Source organism: Neomonachus schauinslandi, chromosome 15 (genome assembly GCF_002201575.2).
Source record: "Neomonachus schauinslandi chromosome 15, ASM220157v2, whole genome shotgun sequence".
NCBI lineage: Eukaryota > Metazoa > Chordata > Mammalia > Carnivora > Phocidae > Neomonachus > Neomonachus schauinslandi.
The window spans coordinates 38,187,175-38,207,260 of NC_058417.1; the positions used below are offsets into that span (position 1 = coordinate 38,187,175).

Consider the following 20,086-nt stretch of genomic DNA (forward strand, 5'->3'; position numbering starts at 1 on the left):
GTTCCCTCTCTCGCTATCTCTCTCTCTCTGTCAAATAAATAAATGAAATCTTTAAAAAAAAAAAAAAAAAAGCAGGAGTAGAGCCTAGTTTAGACCCAAAGGGGAGGAGAGGAATATAAGCAGGAGACTGAAGTGGAGAGTGCACGGGGAAGGAGTTACAATCCGGGCACCAGTTCCCTCCCCCCGAGGGCCCCCCCAGGTGGACTGGAGCCCCCCCGCTGCTCTGCATCTGCTCCCTGCCCAGGCACAGACCCCAGCTGCCCACTGCCTCCAGCCAGCCGTCTTCTCCTTCCCTCCGGCCCACTCTACTCACACAGATGAGCTGAACAAGGGTAGGTGAGGCTGAGAATTGGTTTATTAAGAATGTCCCTTGCTATCCTCCTACCTTAAAATAGTTCTCAATATCAAAAGAAACATGGGCCACCCAAGTCTGAGGTTGGAGTCCTAGCATAGCACCTCTACACCGCAGAGAGGGACAAGGGGGCAGGGAAAGAATAAGAATCCAGGCTCCCTGCTCCAATCGCAGAGACTGCCTTTGGATGGAAAGTTTCTGGAGCCCCACATTCTATCCTTGTGGAGCAGGAATGTGTTCGGGCTGCTGGCTGCTAGCAGGGGTCACCTTTACCGGGGTGCACCCCGGGGTGCCTCCGGGAAGGCCAGAAACCAGACCCAGCCACAGGCCTTCTCCCCCTACTCCCTCAGATTGCCCCCCCCTTCCCAAGGTCCAGGCTGTGACAAAGGGGCTTAGCAGGTAGGGCACTGGGGGAGGGGAAGGCCAACGAAGCCTAGGCAACAGGAAGGCTGGAGAGGCCCCCAAGATCCCTGTGGCCCTTCCTCCCTTTGTCTCCCTAAAGGCTGGTTCTGGAGGGTGATCTAAATTGTGCGTGGGTCCTCTGAGATTTGGAGGTGGACTGTAACGTGGGGGCCACAGACAGGGACACCCACATGCAGCCTGGACACCCGTACCCCGCCGAGCCAGACCTTGAGGACATCCGGGCCCCCTGCCTAGCCTGGGGCCCTGGAGCTGGTGCTTGATAGATAGTTGTTGGTGGTAACTTGATCCCCCATCTTTCTCCACCCTCCCCACACTGCATGGTACACTCACAGCACTCACACTCACCTCACACCCAGTCTATGCATACTGCCCTGACCCACACTCCCCCGCTTGTCCTGCAACACACACACTTTCAAACCACTCCCGTCCCACCCCACTCTCCACACAGGCTCATACACTGTCCCACCCAGCATCCCATGCGCTCAGTCCAATGCCCAATGCTCTCAGTCTCGTTCTCGCTCCCTTACACACTCACGTGCAGGCTCCTGACCAGAGGACTCCTGTCCTGGGCTCTCTGGGGAGTGAGACAGTGGGGGTCTCCTGGGGGCCGGGCTGAGACAACAGTCCAGGTGAGACCACTGCCCAATCCCAGCAGCTTGGTCCCTCAAGATCCCAAGGGGAGGAGGCCTGCCTTGGAACTTGGGCAGCCAAAGAGCAAGAGTCTAGTGCCACCTAGTGGTGCCCTGAAGGAGGGCAGGGGGTAACGGAAGGGGCCCCACTGTGTCCCCAAAGGCCTGTGGAACCTGGTCTCCCAGCTAGACAGACAGCTGTGGGCACCACCCAGGCGGTGAGGGGATGTGGGGAAGAGGCTGATGGAGAGGCAGAGGCAGAGGCAGCTCTCCTCTCGGTGGAGCTAAGAACACAGTTCCACGCCGGTTCTCCAGGAACCATTCTCCAACCCCAGATGCTGACAGGCCAAGCCTGAACAGACTCCGAGACCTGTGAGGGCCGTGTGCGGGCGAGCAAGGGGATGGGCAGTTACATGATTCTGGGCCCATACCCTTCATGTCCAAGTTCAAGTTGTTAAAAGGAAAAAATCATCTCAAGGATTATGGGGAGAAGGGGAGCCAGCAGGGAGAGGGCAGGATCCCCAGTGGGGCAGACCGCTCCCAGGGCCTTCAGTCCAGCTTGAACTTGGCCTCTGATTCCTTCAGCAGATACAGGCTGTCATCTTCCAGAAAGCTGTGGGCAGAGGAGGAGCCCACTGAGTCTGGCTTTGAAAGCACCCCGTGGGGGTGAGCACAGGCAAGCCAGCAGGGGGCAAGGCCTCAGTCTCCTCCAAGGAGCAGGTGAGGACGGGCACAAAGAAGGTGCCCACTGGGCGGGGAGAAGCACCCACCTGAAGAAGAGGACATGGACGGGGATGGTGCTGATGTGCCAGATGGCATGGGCATCCAGGACCCAGAAGAGGGGCGGGAAGTCGAGCAGCTCAAGCAGGGACAGGCCCTGTAGCAGCAGGACCACTACCACGCACTTGCGCACGTGCGGCAGCCTCCGCCGGTTCCGCAGGCACCAGGCCAGCCACCACACCACGTTCACCAGGCCTGCGTGCGGGGCGGCGGGGGGGGGGGGGGCGACTCACTCCCTGGACCTCCCTCTGTCCCCCCACCCCCCACCGCAAAGCCTCCCCTATCCTCCTGCTCTTTGACCCCTGGGCCATCTTTAGACTCTCCTCTCCCACCCCAAATTCTTTCCCCTTCCCCCACCCTAAGGGCCTCTCTAGAACCTTCTCCAGGAACACCACCAAATCCCTACCTCCACCCCAGGCCAGCAGTTCTACACACGGTCCGGGTGTCCCCCTTCCCCGCAACCCCCTGGGGCCTCAGTCCCCTCTCACGCCTCACCAATAGCCACATTGGCCGCCAGGTTGTAGCCATAGTCGAAACGGACGAGGCTCAGGTAGGAGACGTGCGCGGTCAGCATCAGCAGCAGGAGGGCCCGGAAGGCGCTGGCCACAGCCGGGTGCTGCAGCCCCACGGTCCTGCCCCGCCATCCAGAGCCGCTCAGTTGGAGGGTGGCCCATGCCCAGAGCAGCATTCCTAAGCGTCCCTTCACCCTGACGTCAGTGTGTGGCAGCCGCGGCCCTCCTCCCCCACCCAAACAGGCCAGCACGGCAGGCCTCCAATTCCCCGGGGGGCCTGGGCCCAAGCACTACTGCTCCTCGGAAAGAGCCAGGGCCCCTCGCTGTACCCCGGAGTCCCCATCCAGAACAGCCCGGAGGGGGTGCGCGCGCGCTGGGGTGCAAGGCCCCCGGGGGCAACACCCCCAGGGGTGGGCGAGGGGACCCGCTTCTGCCCCCAGTGCCTGATTTTGCCCCTGCAGGGGCCAAGATGGGCTCACCTGACACAGCACAGATAGATGGAGTGCAGGATGACGGTGGAGGCACAGAAGTAATCCATTTTCTGAGGACAGGGAGAGCTGGATGAGGGGCCAGCATGAAGGGAGGGGGAGACGGGCAGGGCCCCGAGAGGACCCACCCGGGACGGGGCAGGGCAGGGCAGGGCGGCCTGGGAGTCCGAGGCCTCTCGAGGGGGGCGGGGGGGTGGTGTCTGTCTTGTGCTCCCTTCTGCCTATCGCTGTTTCACTCCTGAATGGAACGGTCTGACCCTTGTATTCACATTATACAACTTTCTAAAATGTATTCAGCAGCAAGGCTTTGGGGGCACGGGTGGAGACGCCTGCCAGGACTCCAGAACACCGCAGAATGCGGGGCGCAGTCTCGAGTCCCGCGGCTGTGGGCCCAAGTCCAGGTGGCGCTCTTACTGGCTGGGTGACCCTGGGCAAGCGATTCAGCCTTTCCGAGGTTCGGGGGCGTCGTCAGTTAAGGGCCAATCATCACACCTACCTCACAAGGGTCAAGTGAGGCTCAGGTGCACGAACAGGTTAAAAATGCCAAGCACATGGGGTGCCTGGGTGGCTCAGTTGGTTAAGCGACTGCCTTCGGCTCAGGTCATGATCCTCGAGTCCCGGGATCGAGTCCCGCATCCGGCTCCCTGCTCGGCAGGAGTCTGCTTCTCCCTCTGACCTTCCCCCCTCTCATGCTCTCTCTCTATCTCATTGTCTCTCAAATGAATAAATAAAATCTTTTAAAAAAATAAAAAAATAAAAAATAAATAAAAATGCCGAGCACAGAGCAAGGGCTCTGTAAGTGGAGTCCCTCCGACACTAAGAGCCGGCCCCCACCCCTTCTGGGCTCCTCTGGGACAGTCCCACACAGGAGCGTGAGCCGGAGGGGCGCTCACCTCTGTGAGGTCGGTGTCCTTGGTGTGGAAGACTGTGGACCAGAACCAAGCATTGAGGGAGACCTGCAGGGAGGCGCTAGTCAGCGTGGCGTCCCGAGGTGGGGAGCAGCACTCACAGGGGTGGCACTCTGGGGAAGGGGCTCTGTGGAGCAGAGAAACATGCTCCCCCTTGCCCCCGGAACCAACCCGTGCCCTCAGCTGGCCGCAACCCTGAGCCCCCTAGGCCACGGGCACTGCGGCCTCCACAGGTTCCGGCCTGGCCTGGGAACCAGTTCCGGCAGAGCCAAATTCCCTGCTTTCTCAATCGCTAAGACAACAGCCCCCGGGGGGCCTCGCCTCCTCCCGCAACCAGCAGGTGATGACAGCCCCGCCCGGGCCAGGGGAGCCAGTGACCTCAGCCTCTGGGGGCGGGAATGAAGTGGGTGGGGTGGAGGGGCTCGCGCCAGCTTGGGGTGTGTCCTGAGCAAAGCAAGCAAGGGAGGGAGATCAAGCCGATCCCACTGGGGCCAAGTCTCTAAGGAGGAGGCTGGCCCACGGAGCCTCCCCCTGGGTGGGCCGGCCCAACCCGCCAGACCGGCATCTGCTGCTTCCCCAAGCTCTGGGAGGAGCCGAAGGCTGAAGGGGCTGTGGTGGACAATGGCCCAGGAGCACGTTTGGGGCCTCTTCCCTGGAAATGAACTGCAAGGAGACAGTACAAAACATCTTGCAAATGAGTCCTAGATCTTGTGGGAGTTGGTGCTGTATCCATGGCCGAGGCCCAGATCACTGAAAGAAGGGTGGGCTGCGGGGGTAGGTTCCTACACTGGGCTGGGAAACCAGAGACAATGAGTCAAAGGGAAAAACAGGCAGCCAGAAGTCTGGCCTGGGATGCACTGGAGATAGGGAGGGATGCCCGGGGAGGGGGGCGGGGGGACAAGCCTGCCTGAGACCGGGAAAGGCCAGGAGCTGCTCATTTGGGTCCAGGACAGCAGGAAAACTGGCCAGGAGCCGGACAGAGGAAGCAGGGAAGAAGCCTCTCTGTCCAGTCCTGCGGCAGGAAGGTCAAACGACAGGATAGGTCCCCTACTGCAGGCCCAAAAGGGCTTATGAGAGCATGGGAAAGCAAAGGGGTAAAGGCAGGCCAGGCTTGGTGCAAAGGCAGTCAGGCATTAGAAGTCTCTGGAGGCTCAGGTAGCCCCATGCGAGCCTGTCTGGCCTGGGTCCTAGGCTGAGTCTCTCAGCTTCTGCTCCTCACGACCCGGACAAAGGCCCTGCCCTCTGGGCCTGAGCTTCCCCCTGTGACTGATCGGGGCCTAGCCTAAGTGATCCTTCCTCCCTCTGACATCAGGTGATTATTCTAGGCCAGGTTGCTTCTCTTCTGAAGACGGCCATCCAGTCCCATCCCTGGTGCTGCCCCTTCCCCCGAGATGGTGTATGAGGCATGGTCTGGGGGCTGGAGGATGGGACAGAACGGGGCGGCTTCTCAGACACTGCTCCCACAAAGTCTGGGACGCTCAGGGTCAGCGTGGGGAGAGGAGCAGACTTGGGGCTGGAGGCAGGGCCCCCGAGATCACATGGGCCAGGTCTCCAGGGCAGGCCAGGAATAGGGACACCCTCAGGGAGGAGAATGGCCCTGGAGCCAGTAGGAGAGGGAGGTGGAGGGGAAGGCAGCAGGGACTGGCAGCCAACCAGGCCTCCTTGACACCCACAGCAGGAAGGGAGAGGTGACAAGAGGACTGAGCTAGGTGGTGGCTCCAGGGGTGGGGGGCAGCATGGGACCGGGGCTTAGCTCTATGGGACAGAGTGGGAGCTGCCTGGTCCCCTATTCAACTGCCTCCCCGGAGGGCCTTCCACTTACAGAGACACACCTGCACCCCTGAAAAGTCCCCTCTCCCCTGGGCAGTGTCCCATTATGAGGGACTCCTCTTCTGACCCTCTCCTCTCCCACAGACTTGGGAGGTAAGTGTCATTAAGAATGAGGCCCCTGGGTCAGACTGCCAGGATTCAAATCCTGGCCCTACACTTCCCGTGTGTCCTTGGGCAAGTTATTTAGCCTTGCTGGGCCTCTGTCTTCTCATCTGTAAAATGGGAATAATCATAGTGTGCACAAGGATTTAATGAGCCTCCATAATAAGATGGACCCTGGGTTCAAGTTCTGCCTCAGCCCCTAAATAGCTGTGTGATCTTGAACCAATAAAATATCTGAGTCTCAGCTGTCTCATCTACCAAAGGGGGTTAATAATGATACCCATTGCATTAGAGGGTCCTGAAGATGATGTCTGCAGAATGCCTGGCAAAAAGAAGCCATTTGGGCGCCTGGGTGGCTCAGCTGGGGGGCCGGGGGTAACTAGCCAATCGGACAGGCCAGGAGGGGCTGAGCAAAGGGGGAGGCCAGGGGCAGGGTGCCAACGAGGGTGGAAATGGAGGGGGACAGGGAAAGCTGGGTGAGGGAGAGCAGTAGGCTGTTTCAGTCTGTTGGAAAATAAGAAAATTGAGACAAAAATATCACAGCCGTGAAACTGGTTGGATGCCAAATGAGCCAGATCTGTCAGGAATTCGACCCCAGTGCTAAGCCCCAGTGCTCGGGGCTGTCATTGACACCGTGGCGGTGGGGACATGTGGGTCTTTAAATAGCTCGGTGTCTCAGAAGTGGGGGAGGCAGAATGTTAAATATGACGCCTGCTGCCATCCTGCCCCCCCCCCCGCTCCGAGAGGCCACAATGTCTCACCCCTGCCTTGGGCAGGGCAATCCTGCCCCACTTCACTCCTGAGAGAGAATAGAGGAAAAGGCGGATGGAGATGGGAAGAAGGTGGCTTTTCCACCATCAAAAAAGGATTCCTTGATTTCCTACCATTGCCTGTTCCACTGGCTCTTGTCTGACCAGTGGGAAGTCCCTCCTGAAGTCTAACCATCATTCTGCTGCAGGCTCAACCTGTCTCTTCTTGTGGTTTCCGCGGCAGAAGCAGAGCACAGTCAGTGCCCACCTCTGGGCTCTCCCGGCACCCTCACTCTCTCACCTCTACTTCTGAGGACCTTTCCTTACTGGACAAAGGGGTGGGGAACTGGTTTGGCTTCCTGGCTTTGCAGAGAGCAGGGGCCCCCAGTTTCCAGAAGTCAAAGATCTGTGGTGTGCAGAGCTTTGGCAGGCTCCCCTAAAGCCTGGCTGACGCCCAGCCCAAGCCAGGTCCAAACGTCAAGGCAGAGATTACTCTCTTGTGCCAAAGCTTCATCAGCCCTGGCTGGGGCAGGGTCTCCTCATTTCCCAGGGGAAAAGACTGAGAAAGACAACTCTCCCAAGACTTAACCTGCAAAAAGCCGTCCTATCCTATCCCAACAGAAATCAGGAGCCCCACTCGCTCCAGAAGACCCAGCCCAAGACAAAGTCCACCGCCACACCCTCCATTCAGCTCAGGATCCCTCCCTGCAAACACAGGCCCACAGGACTAAAAGATCAAGTGTAAAATCCAAACTGGGTCATCAAGGGAGTGTGGGCACAGAGACTCGGTCCCTCGAGGACCTAGTCCCGGCATGTGGGGGTTCCATGTTCCAGAACCCCATATCCCGTAGGATGTCCTCAGGCACAGGCCCCAGGTATCTGCCCTCTCTCAACCTCACATCTCCTGCTCTGTCCCTAAGCGTCCTCAGTAGACTGGACTGCAGGGTATCAGGAGGCCTGACCCTCACCAAGAAGGAAGCTGAGTGGCAGACACCAGCAAGAGAAAAGACCCAGGAATCAGGGAGATCAAGACGAGAGTTATGACCCCTGGCAAAGGCTGGGACCCTCTGAGGTCCCCCAGACCCACCGGTCTATCCAACGAGGTGCTAAGCTTTGTTCAGAGAGTTCAGGCAGGGACTGTCCAGTGCTCTCTAGCAGGGGTGGGGGCGGGAGTGCAGCCGTGGGCCCAGATAGCAGTGACCCTGGAAGAACCCCAAGGGAAAGGGGACAGGTGTGCCCTCCTCAATTTCTCTGCCCTTCCTGCTTTCTTGGCCAGGACCAAACTCCCTCCTCTGAGAGAGGCCTAAACAGGAAGTTGTGGTTCTGTGCCACCCATGCCCAGGACAGGGTATGTGGGTGCCAGGCCCCTGCCTACACAAGCGTCCCTGCCCCTCAGCACTCGGGGCCTCTCTATGCCACCTTACCTCCCTCCACTCCCCTTCACCCAGCCACACTGTGGCCAGGCTGACCTTTCCAAGGCTGCCTATTGAGGTCCCACCTCCTCCACCTTCTGCCCCTCGGCTCTGGCTGTGCCTCCAGCCTGAGATGCAGAAATCCAACCTCCTCTCCCCGCATCTGTATGTGTCTAAGCCTGATCAGGCCTGCGAGTCCCCGATGGAGCCTCTCCCCCTCTCTGGGCTTCCCCAACAGACTTTTCCACTTAGAGGACGCCGTCTCCCTCCCCACCTTACTGCTCCCAGGGCTCTGCCTGCATTCTGCCTCCTGGGCCAGCTGGACCTGCGCCTCCCCGAGGCTCAGCTTCTTGGGGCAAGGGCCTCAGTTCCCACCAGTGCTAACCCCTGTCTCTACCCACAGCAAATGCTCAGCAGACACTGATCAGTATATGGAGACAGCCCAGAAGAGGAGCTAAGTGCTCTTACAGCCCTGAAGCCAGTCCTGGATGCCAACCTGCCTCCACCAGTCACTAACTTGTGAGCTGCTGGCTTTGGACAAGGTCTTCCCCCTCTGAGCCTTGCTCAGATCTCACAGTGGTATTATGAGGATTGAATGAGAAAATATATGTAAAGTACTTAGGACAATGCCTATTATGTAATTCATAACACTTATTATTCATATTTGTTAAATAGAAAAGATGAGGGAGGATTGACATTTCCCAGAGGTTTAACAGCCTCCCCGCTGCCCTCCTTCCAATCCCTGTCTCCTAAGTCTGAGGCTTGGCGTGGACTTCTCAGCACCCCCGTGCTATCAGTTTTCCTAAGGTCCTCAGAGACCTTGGGGTGGCCAGATCCAGGGGTGTCCTTCAGTTCTCTTGACTGTCCAGCAGAATTCCAGAGAACAGCCTACCTGCTCCCCCTTGTTCCTGTCCCGGGGCTTCCCAACCACACCTACCCCTCCAGCCACTCCTGTCTCTGTTGCTGGCTCATTGTCCTCTGTCTGATCTTTATGTTTTGGGGGCCCCTCGGGGCTCCATCCTAGACCCCTTCTCCCTACTGCTGAGGCTCGTCAGCACGGCCAAGATGGCAAGAATGCAGACTCAGGAGCCGGACCGCAGGGTTCAAACCCTGGCTCCTCAGGCAGGTTCCTTTACCTTTTCAGTCCTTGGTTTCCATCTGTAAACTTGGGATAATGGTACCACTTATCTCATAAGCTTGTTAAGGGATTAACGAGGTTAATATTTATAAAATGCTTAGAGTGGTACCTGACATACAGTAAGAGCTACGTATGTGTTTGTTAAAGAAATAAATTTTAAAAAATGTTGGGGCACCTGGGTGGCTCAGTCAGTTAAGCGTCTGCCTTCAGCTCAGGTCACGATCCCGGGGTCCTGGGATTGAGTCCCTCATCGGGAGAGCACAAGCAGGGGGAGAGGCAGAGGGAGAAGAAGAAGCAGGCTCCCCGCTGAGCCAGGAGCCCAGTCACTGCCCACCTGCCCACCTGTTTCGTACCCACTCCCTGGCTTCCTGTATGGCAGGCCTCCCGGCCTTTCAGGTTCTCACTCTCTTCTGCCTGTGCACATTCTGCATCTTCTGTGTAGATGACTCCTCCTACTCTCCCTGAATTCACCTAGCTAACATTCATTCATCATTCCAATCTTACTTCAAAGGCCCCTTCCTCAGGGAAGCCTTCCCTGACTGCCCGGTACAGGTCTGGTCTGGTGCCCCCTCACACACCGCTACAGCACATCTCCTCCACTGCACTCTTCCAGACTTGTACTTTTACATTCGATTGTGTGCTTGTGTGGTTACCACCGGAGGGCAGGAACCTGCTTTTTTGTTTAGTTTTTTTTTTAAGTAAGCTCTACACCCAACGTGGGGCTTGAATTCATGACCCTGAGATCAAGAGTTGCATGCTGACTGAGCCAGCCAGATACCCGCTGTTTTTACATACTTTTGGATCCCCAGCACTCAGCCAAGTGCCTGGCACATAGGAGGTGCTCAATACATGAATGAATGGCTGCCTTGGTGGCCGGCAGGCGAGGGAACACAGAAGGCTTACAGTGGGGGCTCTGAGGGCAGCCTCTTACTCTCACGCCCTCCCTAAGGTTGTCACAGTTCAGAGCTGTACCCTGGTCCATGCTTCTCACACAACTCCGGGCCCTCAACGCCGCCTCCTCTGACCAGTCGCACTGTGAAGCTCAGAGCTCTCTGGATACTCACAAGGAACATAGTTCAGTTTCCCAGGGATGGTCTAAGAGTCCTGTGGCTGCCACACCTCCAGGCCTGGGCTGGGACTGAGGGTGCTTTGAGTCGTGCAGAGGGGTCTCTACCACCCACCTCCCTTCTGTGCTTGTAAATTGCCCTCCTGGGTCTCTTAGTGGCTTCCTCCCTCAGGACCAAATGTTTCTCTCCTCCCTCCCTCCTTCCCTTCCTCCCAAACAGCCTGGCCTAGGATTCTGCTAGGAAGATAAGGTCTGATTCAGCACCTTCCCTGTTTTCTCCCTAGGCCTGACCACCCACAGCTGCAGTTTTAGACGTGGAAAACACAGGGGAGGGGCGCCTGGGTGGCTCAGTCGTTAAGCATCTGCCTTCGGCTCAGGTCATGGTCCCAGGGTCCTGGGATCGAGCCCCGCATCGCGCTCCCTGCTCGGCAGGAAGCCTGCTTCTCCCTCTCCCACTCCCTTGGCTTGTGTTCCTTCTCTCGCTGTCAAATAAATAAAGAAAATCTTAAAAGAAAGAAAGAGAGAAAGAAAGAAAAAGAAAAGAAAGAAAGAAAGAAAGAAAGAAAGAAAGAAAGAAAGAAAGAAAGAAAGAAAGAAAGAAAGAAAGAAAGAAAGAAAACAGGGGAAGGCAGGTAAAGGGAAGCCCTGTTGGGCGAGACTGGGGATCGAAGAGCCCCTCCTTCCTAGGGGAGGGTGTACAGCAGGAGTCCTGCCAAGTCACCTACCCAGGCGAAGGCCACGCAGGTGGGATACATGGGGGAGGAGGCTGGCACGGACGTGTGGTAGCGGCAGAGCATCACCAGGCTGGCCAAACCGTTGAGGAAAGAGGCCATGGCAGAAGCTGGCTCTTGGAAGAACAGGAACCGGGAGAAGGGCCACTGAAAACGGAGCACGTGGAGGGGGCTTGAGGGGCGAGCAACCCCCAGCTAGCCCAACCTGCTTTTCCTTGACATGCCACATCAACAGGTCTTCAGCTGGTTCCTTAGCTCTGGACCTCGGCCAGAGCCTCAGGTACCGTCCCTCTTTGGGTCCAGTCCCTAACTGAAGGTCCTCCCTCTGTCCTGGCCAGCATTCCTAGCACTGTAAGCCTGGTCTCTGGAAGACTAGGTGGGCCAGTATAGATGGCTCAGTATGGCCTGGTGGAAAGAGCATAGACTTCCCATCCAGAAAACAGAGGTCCTAATATTTTCCTCCTCTACCACTGACCACAGGCCTCTGAGCCTCAGCTTACTCTGACAAACTGGGGAGAATAATTCTTGCCAACCTCAATAGTCTAGAACAAGGTCATACTGGATGAAAAAGCACCAGCAGGGGAGGTGGGTGGGGGGATGGGGTAACGGGGTGACAGACATTAAGGAGGGCACATGATGTGATGAGCACTGGGTGTTATATGCAACTGATGAATCACTGAACTCTACATCTGAAACTAATGATGTACTCTATGTTGGCTAATTCAATTTAAATTAAAAAAAAAAAAAGCACTAGCATGACTTGCTGGGCAATCTGAGGGGGTATTACTATTTTAATGCAGACTACTACTGAAGAAGCAAAAGAAAGCATGCTGTGGGGGGTCAGGAAATTCATCCTTGTAGCAAGGTGAACATTCAGCCACCCTAAGAAGTCCAGCACCACTCTCTGAGATCACACAGCTTCCCAGATGTTGTTACTCCAAATCCAGAGCCAAGACACACTGGTTCCATCTGATTATATGAAAACCAGCAGATTCTGAGAATAGGCACCTGCCCCAAACACACACCCATCACCCCATAGCTCAGACTGCTTGACTCAGGGGTATCTTTCTCCTACAACACTATCACCATACACCTACCCTGACCCTCCAACTCACCTTCCCATGGAACTGAGGCACTTTGTGACCTTCCTTGAGGTAGAGGGCAACAGTGACCCACATACACTCATACTTACAGTCGTCCTGACAGGTCCAGCCTGAAACAGAGAAACGGGGCCTGGTGAACTCCCATCATGGGAGGCACAGAGAGAGCTCAAATGGGACCCAAACTCAAACGCAGGCTAAGAGGGCCTGCAGGTTGGAGAGAACCAGATGAAATCTCAAAATTCTAACTTCCCACTTGGATCTATGAGAGATGACAGGCCACACACATAAAGGAAAGGGGTGTGTGTGTGTGTATTTTAGGGGATGGGGGTGTGCAGTGAGCAAACAGAGATGTTTCTTCTCTTCTCCTTCCACCAAGATGGGAACTTTGGCATCTGACAGACCATCAATGGATAGGTAGGTTTAAGTTTGCTCTTGCTGAACTTAAGCTTTGCTCTCACTCGCCAGGGAGGAACTCTTGCCATCTTACCCCCCTCCTACGAAAATGAAACCCAAATTCTTCACTCTGACTTGAGTCCCCAAATTGCTTTTCCAACTTTATTTCCCTTACTCCCACCCTGCACCCTGCTCCCTGAGTAAACCAAGCTACTGGAGACGCTCACATCTGCCCAGGGCCTCCATTCTCTCTGTTCCCTCTGGAATGCAAAGGGATAGTAAAGAGCACAAACTTGTAGTCAGACGGGCCAGAACTGGAAACTCCACTTTACCACTTTCTGACTATGTGACTTAGAGCAGGGCACTTAACCTCTCCAAGTTTCCCCATTGTAAAATTGGGTAAAAGGAAACTTAAAGGGTTGTGAAAATTACCCAACCTACTGTGACACCTGTCACACACCAGGGGACCACTATGGCCAAAGGTCCAAACTTAATGTATCCATCCTGAAGCCCTTCTTTCACAGAATATCCCAAGATGATCACTGCTCCTGCCCTCTCAAAGCCGGAAACGATTCCTTCCTCCCCCATATGCTGCGATTGCTTGACCTAAGGGGCCTTTAGGACTCAGATCATCCTCTCCCTTGGGCTAGAGAAGGCTAATGTCCCCGTGAAGACTGTGGGCCCTAATGGCAGGACACTGGGTCCAATTTCAGTGTCATTCTACTGCCAGTACCCAGGAATATTAAATAAATACTGAGTAAATAAAAAGTAAGTAAAACTGGCTGATGCTGCTCTAATCACTGGCTGATGCTGCTCCGTTCACACTCATAACGGACACCGGGGAAAACGAAAGTTTAGAGGTGGTTTAGGGGCGCAAGGGGAGGGGCCAAGGCTGAGGGGCGGGGCTTGCCGCGGGGTGGGGCTTACCTGCTAGACTCATGTAGATTGGCTGGCGGGAGCGGAAGTGCCTCAGTGCGCCCCCCGAGCAGTTCCGCTCCTCGCACCGGTGCACGCAGTCGCGGTACACCGGCTCGCGGTCGCCCTGGGAGCCGCTTGCTAGCGCGGCTGCCCCAGCTAGCAGCACCAGCCGCGCCGTCCGCCCGGCCATCCCTTCAACCTGGCCCTCCGCCGGCGGAGGAGATTAGGAGTCTTCACTTCCGGAGTAACCGGAAGTGCCTTGTGTTCTCTATTCTGCTCTCCGGTGACGTCCACCCACTTGAAATAAAAGTGCCCGGATTTCTGTGGGCGCCTGCCCCGCCCCTCGTCTTACTGTCATCTCCGTATATCGAGGCGACAGGGCTAAGGAGCAAAATAAACTGGTCTTTTACCAACATGTGTTGGTCTTTACCAACAAGACCAAACTGGTCTTTTACCAGCAAAATAAACTGGTCTTCTCCATGCTCTCTTTATTGGAAGTACGGTTATTTTTCTGTCACCAGCCCCGTCGAATTTCGCTTCCTAATATACCTGGAACTGCCCACTTCTCTCCATTTCCATTGGCACCGCCCTGGTTAAAGACATCATCATCTGTCGCCAAGACAGTCGCGGTAGCCCCTTCACAAGTCTCCCTGCCCCTACTTTTGTCCCCATCGACTCTGCGTTCCGTTAACAAAGGACCGCGTGACTTTTCTTCTTAAATTCTTTACTGGCTCCCAATTACCTCAGGATAAAATCCACAAACCCTGCACGATCTGGTCCCTGCGCCAGACCCAAGGGGCCATGTTTCTCAACCCTCCTGGCTTTGCCTCGTCTGTATCATTCATACTCTCACGCCTGCTTATTCTTCTAACCTCAATTTAAACACCATTTCTGAGGGTGGTAACACCTGGAGGGTGATGTAAGATAAAAGTGGTATGTTTTCCCCAAGCGGGGTGGGGACCTCTGCTGTCTTGTTTACCACTCTACTTGAAGCCTAGTACAGAATTTGGCTCATGGTAGGTGCTAAGAACTCATTTCTTTCTTTTCTTTTCTTTTCTTTTGTTCTTTCTTTTCTTTCTATGAATGAACAACATTAATTCAACGTAAGAATTTGGGTGCTAAATCCAGGGCTGTCAAATCACCAAAGTGATACAGACCACACTGAGATAGGAGAGGTGTAATATTTCAAAGAAAATCAAGAAGAGGACCTTTGGGAATAGGATACTTGCTCTAATATCCATCCCCTCCTCCCTACATCATCACCAGGACAAACACACACGCATACCCATCTCATTGAAGCATTGAAGCCTTGTAGCTAGATGCTTAATTAGTGTGTGTAGATTAATGACAGCTTTTCCTCCTCTCCCACTCTCCACCCCGGGTCAACTTTTCCTTTTTACATTGAGAAGTAGAATGAGCAAGAAGTAAAATTGGATTCCATTTACTTACTCATTTAGCAAACATTTCCTGAATTCTTAGCTCTAGCACCATGCTAGGCAAGACACAACTCCAGGAGGCACCATTCATATTATATTTCCTGTGAATAGCGCTCAGGAGTGCACCATCCACATTGTATTTTCCGTGAATGGTTCCTCTTCAAGTTAAATATAACATGAATAGTATCCCCTGGAGTTGAACATCCAGTTGATAATGACTGGGAAGCTGAAAGGAACAAAACAACCACTCAGCTCTCCAGGAGCTGACCAGAAGCAATTTAGTGCTAATACTACTTTGCATCTGATTGATCAGTCCTTTTCTACTACATTATTTCATTTTGTCCTTACTATAATTCTGGGATCAAATTTTTAATGAGCATCCTCATTTTTTCTAAGATTTTATTTATTTAGTTATTTATTTGAGAGAGAGAGCATGAGCACAAGTCAGGGGCGGTGGGGGGGTGCGGGCAGAGGGAGAAGCAGACTCGCCACTGAGCAGGACCTGAGCCAAATGCAGACACTCAACTGACTGAGCCACCCAGGAGCCCCATTGAGCATCTTCATTTAAAGATGAGGCGATTTTTTTAAAAGATGATTTATTTATTTATTTGACAGGGAGAGACACAGCGAGAGAGGGAACACAAGCAGGGGGAGTGGGAGAGGGAGAAGCAGGCTTCCCGCTGAACAGGGAGCCCGACGACGCGTGGCTCGATCCCAGGGGATCATGACCTGAGCCGAAGGCAGGTGCTCAACTGACTGAGCCACCCAGGCGCCCCAAGATGAGGCAATTTAAGGGTGCCTGGCTGACTCAGTTGGTAGAGCATGCGACTCTCTCTCTTTTTTTAAGATTTTATTTTTAAGTCATCTCTACACCCAATGTCGGGCTTGAACTCACAACCCTGAGATCAAGAATTGCAGGCTTGATGTAAATTTGAGCTCTACGTTGGGTGTAGAGATTGCTTAAAAATAAAATATATTTTTTTAAGATTTTATTTATTTATTTCAGAGAGAGAGAGAGTGAGCAAGTGGGCAAGCATGAGCAGGGGAAGAGGCAGAGGGAGAAGCAGACTCCCTGCTGAGCAGGGAGTCAGATGTGGGGCTTGATCCCAGGACCCTGGGATCATGACCTGAGTCGAAGGCAGAGGCTTAACCGACTGAGACACCCAGGTGCCCCAAAAATAAAACCTTAAAAAAATGAGGAAAATTAGAATAAAAGAGGATAAAATCCTAACAAAGCAGGATTCTCCCTTTGAGAGAACTCCGAGGTAGAGATAGGGCTCTTTTTAAAAACTTTAAGTTTCTGATTTTGGAGGCCTCACCCTATATTACATCAAACATTAAAAACAAAGGGAAAGGGGCGCCTGGGTGGCTCAGTTGGTTGGGCGACTGCCTTCGGCTCGGGTCGTGATCCTGGAGTCCCGGGATCGAGTCCCGCATCGGGCTCCCTGCTCAGCGGGGAGTCTGCTTCTCCCTCTGACCCTCCCCCCTCTCATGCTCGCTCTATCTCATTCTCTCTCTCAAATAAATAAATAAAATTAAAAAAAAAAGGGGAAAATGTAAAAAGAACAATTTCAGGTAGTCACACGTGTGGTGTTATATAATTGGATAATGTAAATAGGGAGAGGCCCTAAGGGAATGGGGAGGGAGGAGAAGGCTACTTTGGGTCGGGTGGTCAGAGAAGGACTTTTTGAGAAGGTGACATTTGAGCTGAAACTTATGTGACCAGAAGGAACCAGTCCTGCTAACACCTGGGGGCAGATTGTTCTAGGCCAAAGGAACAGCCGGTGCAAAGGCCCTAAGGCAGCAACAAATTTGGCATCTCTGGAAAACAGAAAAGAAGCTCGTGTGGCTAGAAGGCTATGAGATTGAAGTGACAGCCAGAGACTAGATTCTGTCAGGTCTTGGGTCACAGTCAAGAGTTTAGGCAATGGGAAGCCATTGCGAGATGTTTTAGCACTCGCTAAATGAGTGAAGAACAAATGAAACTATGTTTAAAACATTTACTTTGGGGCGCCTGGGTGGCTCAGTCGGTTAGCATCTGCCTTCAGCTCAGGTCAAGAACCCAGGGGTCCTGGGATCGAGCCCGCATTGGGCTCCCTGCTCAGCGGGGAGTCTTCTTCTCCTTCTCCCTCTCCCTCTGTGTTCTCTCTCTCTGTCTCTCTCTCTCTCAAATAAATAAATAAATAAAATCTTTAAAACAACAACAACAACAACAAAAATCATTTACTTTGGCTGCCAAAGGAAAAGGAGGGGGGTAGAATTGAAAGAGGGGAAGAGCAACACGTAGGAGATCAGAGGCTAGTGCTTTCACCCAGAGAAGACCTAACAGAGGTTTAGGTGGTGGTGGAGGCTGGAAAAGCGCAGATGTATTGGAAGAGGAATCCATAGATCTCAGAGAACGACTGGATGTAAAAGGCAAAAAGAAGAATCATGAACATGGGTCCAGGAATGAAATCATCTGAAACTGGAATTGTCTCCCCAAATAGGGACTTAGTGATTGCCACAGTCTTATGCTTCTGGAAACTTCCTGGCCTTCTCTTCCCCAGATTAAAAGCCAGAGGCAAGAGTGTCCTCATTCACACCCCAGGAGTCTGGATCGCCAGCAGCAAGCCAGGGGAGTTTGGAGTCCTGAGGGCTGAGTAGAGTAGGAAAACTCAGTGTTTGTGAAACAAAGAATCTGGAATCTGGCAGAGGGATGGCTCAATGGGGCTTTCAAGGGGTAAGCATGGGGTTGAAGGAGTCACTGCTCCCACACTGAAGTCTAAAACACTGTGACCAGGAACTATTCAATCCACCTGTCTCATATGTCAAATGGCAAAACGAAGCCTTATTCAAGACCACACAGCCCAGCCCCTACCTTCTGAGGAAAGATCCCTAGATAAACTGAGGGTGTGTGAAATGGCCAGCACAAACGCACAGACAGTACAGGACACAGGAACACAAACCATGGCAGTCTTGTATGGGCAGGATGGAAGCCTTGTGTACTTCATGCATTAAAGCCAGGTAAGGCTGAGTGCATAAGAATGCTTTCTTGTCTTGGCAAAGCACCCTAGAGGGAGAGAAAGGCAAACTCCCCAGGCCTTGGGCCTGCATTCCTGAGATGGGATGAGAAGGGCTGAGGGAGGTGATCAGCAGGCCCAGGGTCAGCATGCCTGGTATGTTGGTTTGGGCTCTGCTCTTTTCTACTCAGGGACTAGGGCTAATCCTGGGCCCAGGGAGCAGCCTCCTGGTGGTTAGGTAGCAAGTGTTCTTAAAAGGCCACCTTCAGAAGGGCAGATTTTCTTTCTTTCTTTCCTTTTCTTTCTTTCTTTCCTTTTCTTTCTTTCTTTCTTTCTTTCTTTCTTTCTTTCTTTCTGTCTTTCTTTCTTTCTTTCTCTTTCTTTTCTTTCTTTCCTTCCTTCCTTCCTTTCTTTTTAAAGATTTTATTTATTTGACAGAGAGAGAGTGCGCACAAGCAGGGGGAACAGCAGGCAGAGGGAGAGGGAGAAGCAGGCTCCCCACCAAGCTGGGAGCCTGATGCAGGGCTCAATCCCAGGACCTCAAGATCATGGCCTGAGCAGAAGGCAGATGCTTAACCGACTCAGCCACCCAGGCGCCCCTAGAAAGGCAGATTTTCTTATGAGAAGCTTCCAAATTCCACTCTGCTATGGCCCCAGGGAGGCCTTGTGCCTACTCTTGGGGGACTCCTTCCATGTAACTAATTCACACAGATGCTTCCCCAGCAACTCATGCCCCAGACTCAAGGCCCTGTGGTGTAGGCCCCAGTTTGTGGCCTGGACCTCGGACTGTGGACCGTCTCCTCCCTTTTTCTGTTTGTTTTCAGTCCTCTGACCCCAGGTTGGCTGGTGAGGTAGGCAGAAGGGAGGAGACTCTGGTGCCAACACACACACATGGCCTCCTGTGTCCCCCAGTCTCAGTGGCTGGTCAATGATTGACTGGCATTTCACAGGCTGCTGGTTTCAGACCCCAGCCTGTTGACCCTCAGAGGTCACCTCCCTAAGCCAGAGCCCCCAGCGGTCTGGCCCTACACTTCTACCACCCACAGGCCCAGTACCTCCTCCAGAGGATTTCGTGCATCTGCCCTCTGCCCCTCGTTGGCTCTCCTCTGCCCTGCAGTTGCCCCTCTCCTCCTGCCTCCCTCCCCGCAGGCCCCTCACGGGACCCTTCTGGCAAACTCTCAGGCTCCTCCAGCAGCCCCCTCCCTTCCCCCCTGAGGCCCCCCTCAACCTCTGTCCCTTAGACATCCTCTTCCCTTGGCTCTCCCGCCAGGCCCTGCTGGAGGGGCTGTTGAGGGGAGAAGCGAATCAGCAGCGCCCACCGCTGCCCCCCTTCACCGCCTCTTGTCAAACACCAGACAAGGTTTTTTCCCCTTCCTTCCCGGCTCTGAATGGGCTCATTCTCTTTGGAAGACTGGCCCCTCTCGAGCCTCCTCCCCAGGCGTGAGTTCTGACCCCGCTCCTCCCCCATCCTCACTCCCGGCCCCGCCGCCGCCGGCCCCGCCTTCTCTGGGCAGCCCACTGGGACTGAGCATTGTCTCCACAGTTTTTGTTTTTGTTTTTTTCCCCCCTGGGATCTGGGATGCGGAGAGGGTGTGCTTGTTGGCCGGGTGGGAGTTAGGGAGTGGGAGGGCATGGGATCTTTGTGGGGGAAGGACTGGTAGTTACCCGGATATCTTGGAGAGCACTTCTCCGGCTCCTCGGGTGGTGGGGGGGGGGGGGGGGTGGGTTCATGGTACCCTTTATTCCCGGCTCTGGAGCAGAACACATGAAGCTAAAACCTTCTGGCTCAGTTTCCCTTAGTTCCCTTGGAATTTCAGGGTTCCTTTTATGCAAAATGGGGAAAGATAACATCCTCCTCTGACATCCCAGGACTCAGCGACATGAGGAGTGTGGCTCCAGGACAGACAGGGGCATGGAGGATGGGTCCAGTAAAGGAGGTTCCACAGCAGCTTTCCTGGATGGACAAACCCTCCTACCACCAGGGCACTGGAGGGTAGGACCTGGGGGAGAAGGGACATCTCTAACACTGACCCTAACACCCTGATGGTCTCTCTTTTTTTTTTTTCTTAAACATCACACATAAGATTTTTTATTTGTCACCATTAAATGTCTGAATT

General features: G+C 54.2%; 1 protein-coding gene across 5 annotated transcripts; it reads right to left on the reverse strand.

Moving 5' to 3' along the window:
- Positions 1-342: 342 nt before the first annotated feature.
- Positions 343-13,786, reverse strand: PGAP3 (post-GPI attachment to proteins phospholipase 3). 5 transcript variants are annotated; one of them, XM_021704027.2, is made up of 8 exons: positions 13,544-13,786; positions 12,236-12,333; positions 11,115-11,267; positions 4,078-4,140; positions 3,176-3,237; positions 2,680-2,816; positions 2,175-2,379; positions 343-2,017 (listed from the first exon to the last, which is right to left on the reverse strand). In XM_021704027.2, exons 1-8 carry the CDS (start codon positions 13,722-13,724, stop codon positions 1,954-1,956), a joined length of 963 nt encoding a protein of 320 aa, XP_021559702.1. In that variant the 5' UTR covers positions 13,725-13,786; the 3' UTR covers positions 343-1,953. The 5 variants fall into 5 exon arrangements, with proteins under 5 accessions (XP_021559702.1, XP_021559703.1, XP_044777398.1 ...); XM_021704028.2 differs by lacking the exon at positions 11,115-11,267 and having other exon boundaries at positions 13,544-13,756; XM_044921463.1 differs by lacking the exon at positions 4,078-4,140 and having other exon boundaries at positions 13,544-13,756.
- Between the last annotated feature and the right edge of the window lie 6,300 nt (positions 13,787-20,086).

What these genes read in the sequence shown, in the direction of transcription:
- PGAP3 (XM_021704027.2), bottom strand. Translation starts at nt 13,724, where the DNA reads ATGGCCGGGCGGACGGCGCGGCTGGTGCTGCTAGCTGGGGCAGCCGCG. An exon ending in CCTGCGTGGCCTTCGCCTGG is followed by an intron (nt 4,141 to 11,114) that starts GTAGGTGACTTG and finishes GCCTCCCTGCAG; the next exon opens with GTCTCCCTCAATGCTTGGTT. An exon ending in ATCTATCTGTGCTGTGTCAG is followed by an intron (nt 2,817 to 3,175) that starts GTGAGCCCATCT and finishes ATGGCGGGGCAG; the next exon opens with GACCGTGGGGCTGCAGCACC.